This window comes from Sprattus sprattus (genome assembly GCF_963457725.1).
Source record: "Sprattus sprattus genome assembly, chromosome: 17".
NCBI lineage: Eukaryota > Metazoa > Chordata > Actinopteri > Clupeiformes > Clupeidae > Sprattus > Sprattus sprattus.
In genome coordinates, this window is record NC_137915.1 from 116,458 (window position 1) to 118,957 (window position 2,500).

Below are 2,500 nucleotides of genomic sequence, written 5' to 3' on the forward strand. Positions count from 1 at the left end.
CAAGTCGGCGTCGTCGGCCTTGCACTGCCTCCGGGCCTCGTCCCAGCTCATGCGCTCCAGCTGCACCTTATACGAGTCGTTCCCCAGCTGGAAGAACCCACCGGGGGCCACCGTGGTCACAGGGGGCGCTATCTGAGAGTCTAACACACACACACACACCACACACACACACATACAGACACACACACGCACACACTTTTTTACATGTTCATCATGTGATTTGCCGTCAAACAAGGTCTCAAACTCTCAACAGTTTCTCTCATCAGTTTTCAAAACAAACAAAACAATTACGTTGACAAATTGTCTTGCATCAATCACAACATACAGACCACCAAATATGCCATAGTCCATTGTCCATTGTGATAGCGTTTTCCGTGGCTGCGGATATTATGTCCATTCAAAGAAAAGGCCTGTATTACTCTCTGTGGCAAACTGAAGTCCGACTGTTGTGGAAAATTGCTCTTACGGTCTGTGTGAAACTCTGACGGTCCGTCTGTGTTGAAGGAAAACCTTTGGCAAAGAATCGCCGCAGGCTCAGTGTGTTTCAAAAGCCTGCGGCCCACAATGCTGAACGTCTCCGTCAAAAGCTCTCTAAAACATGAGGCAAAAACGCCGTCCGTCTCCATCTTCCAAAACACGTCTCCAGGGCATCTTTTTCTTTTCCTACCGATATTTCCGGCCATCACCTCCCGACCTATGAACTCTGTTGAGCTGGGCATGAAGCCTTTTAACGTGTCAAACTAAAGGTTTTACCTTCACACTGTGTTTCACCATCACCATCAATTATTTGCAGTGTTGGGTAACACAAAGTAATGCATTACTGTAATTCCACTACTTTTAACGGTAACGAGCATGTAATGAAGTATTTTTTAAATCAAGTAACAAGCAGTTACAATTACTAAAATTGAAATTAGTTTGTTGCCAGTGTTACTCTCTTTTGTGAAAAATTAACACTTGCAGACAAGAAGACAAGATAGGCCTACTTTAGCTGCTTCTGATCTGACGTCAGGACCTTGGTGGCGCAATGAATGAGCATTTAACCCAGAGGTTCCGCTAGAAAAAAATGTTGCCGTCAAAGAGATCGTCAGAGTTTTCATTTTCCTGACATTTTAATTTTAAGCCGGTCAAATATCTATTACTGCTTCTAAATGAGCCTATTGAAGAAAACTGACGACAGGCTATGTATCTTAAAGAATGACATAATCAGGACGTATAGAATGCAACATGTTTAATTGCCTAAGTTTACAATGGCAAAACAGTACATGAAGCTGCTTGCAGCTATCTATCTAACTAGCAAACTATAGGTATGATAGCTAACTATCTAGTTGAGAGAACATCCCCAAACAGTTATGATTCATGACAATTATTATTACAAATTTCTAAGAATAAAGAATCTTTGTAGGTTATAAGCTAGCCTCAACTATTATATACAGATCCTACCCAGTGTTGAAAGAACATGACTAGTCTACAATGTTGTGCTGGTTGCATTTCATAATTTTTTTTTGCTCCGATTATTGTTGTTTCCCCTTCATTGTTGATCTTAATATGTTGGATACATCCTTGCAGTGCATTTTGCAGTCCCTTTGACCTTGATCTAGAAGATATAGCGGAGATATTACTCAAAAAAGAATCACTGACAAATATAGCGCTTGTCCCAGTCCTTGCTATGCTTTTGGGTTGACAGTCCTGGGAGTTCTGTCGGCCGTAGCAACAGCAACTAAGGGGACGGAGCCCTGCGAACTGTTGAAATGGACAGTTGAGATCTCATATGTTCAGACATTTCATTTTTTGAAACCATTAAACCATTTAGTTTACATTTTGTTAAATCACATATTCAATTATATGCTGCACCTCAAGGCACATTTGTTTTCTCTTTTAATTAGTGTTAATACTGCAGGCCAATTTCTTTTACTTTAGTGGGCCTTATGTGGTCAAAAGAAACATTGTTAAATGACTGAGACAGTTATTTTGTATAAAAGTTTAGTGTTAAAAGGGACTTTTGTACTACTGCTTGATTTGAAGGCCTGTTGCCCTGTTGATTAAAATAAATAGGTCCAAAAAATATGTTTATAGTGTTTGACTGTTCAGTACTGTTCATATTCATTACATTTAAAGATCAGACATAAAAGTAACTTAAAAGTTACTTTCGTTAGTAACTAATTACTTTTGATATACAGCACAGACATATGGGTGGGGGCGTGGCTTACACCAGGACACACCTACCTAGAGTGATATTGCATATGGGGGCGTGGCTAACATCAGGACACACCTGTCTAGAGTTATATTGCAGATGGGGGCGGGGTTTACATCAGCACAGACATGCAGATGGGGCGTGGCTTACATCAGGACACACCTACCTAGAGGTCTTTTGCAGATGAAGCTTCGTAGCGAGCCGCAGTCTTCCACCTTCCACACACCCACAACCACAGGCGGGCTCGCCACGATGACAACGCAGTCATAGTCCTGCACGTCAGAAAACACAGCAGAACAACTGGTTACT

The 2,500-nt window shown here is 41.4% G+C and overlaps 1 protein-coding gene across 1 annotated transcript in view; it reads right to left on the reverse strand.

Moving 5' to 3' along the window:
* mrc1a (mannose receptor, C type 1a) overlaps positions 1-2,500 on the reverse strand; it is a gene marked incomplete at both ends in the record, with an annotated part of 45,007 nt that overhangs the window by 5,334 nt on the left and 37,173 nt on the right. The window contains 2 exons of the mRNA XM_080855059.1: positions 1-140; positions 2,358-2,463. The exon at positions 1-140 is cut by the window's left edge and continues 93 nt beyond it. Of these exons, the coding sequence (XP_080711185.1) occupies positions 1-140; positions 2,358-2,463 (246 nt within the window). The remainder of the gene's footprint in view (positions 141-2,357; positions 2,464-2,500) is intronic.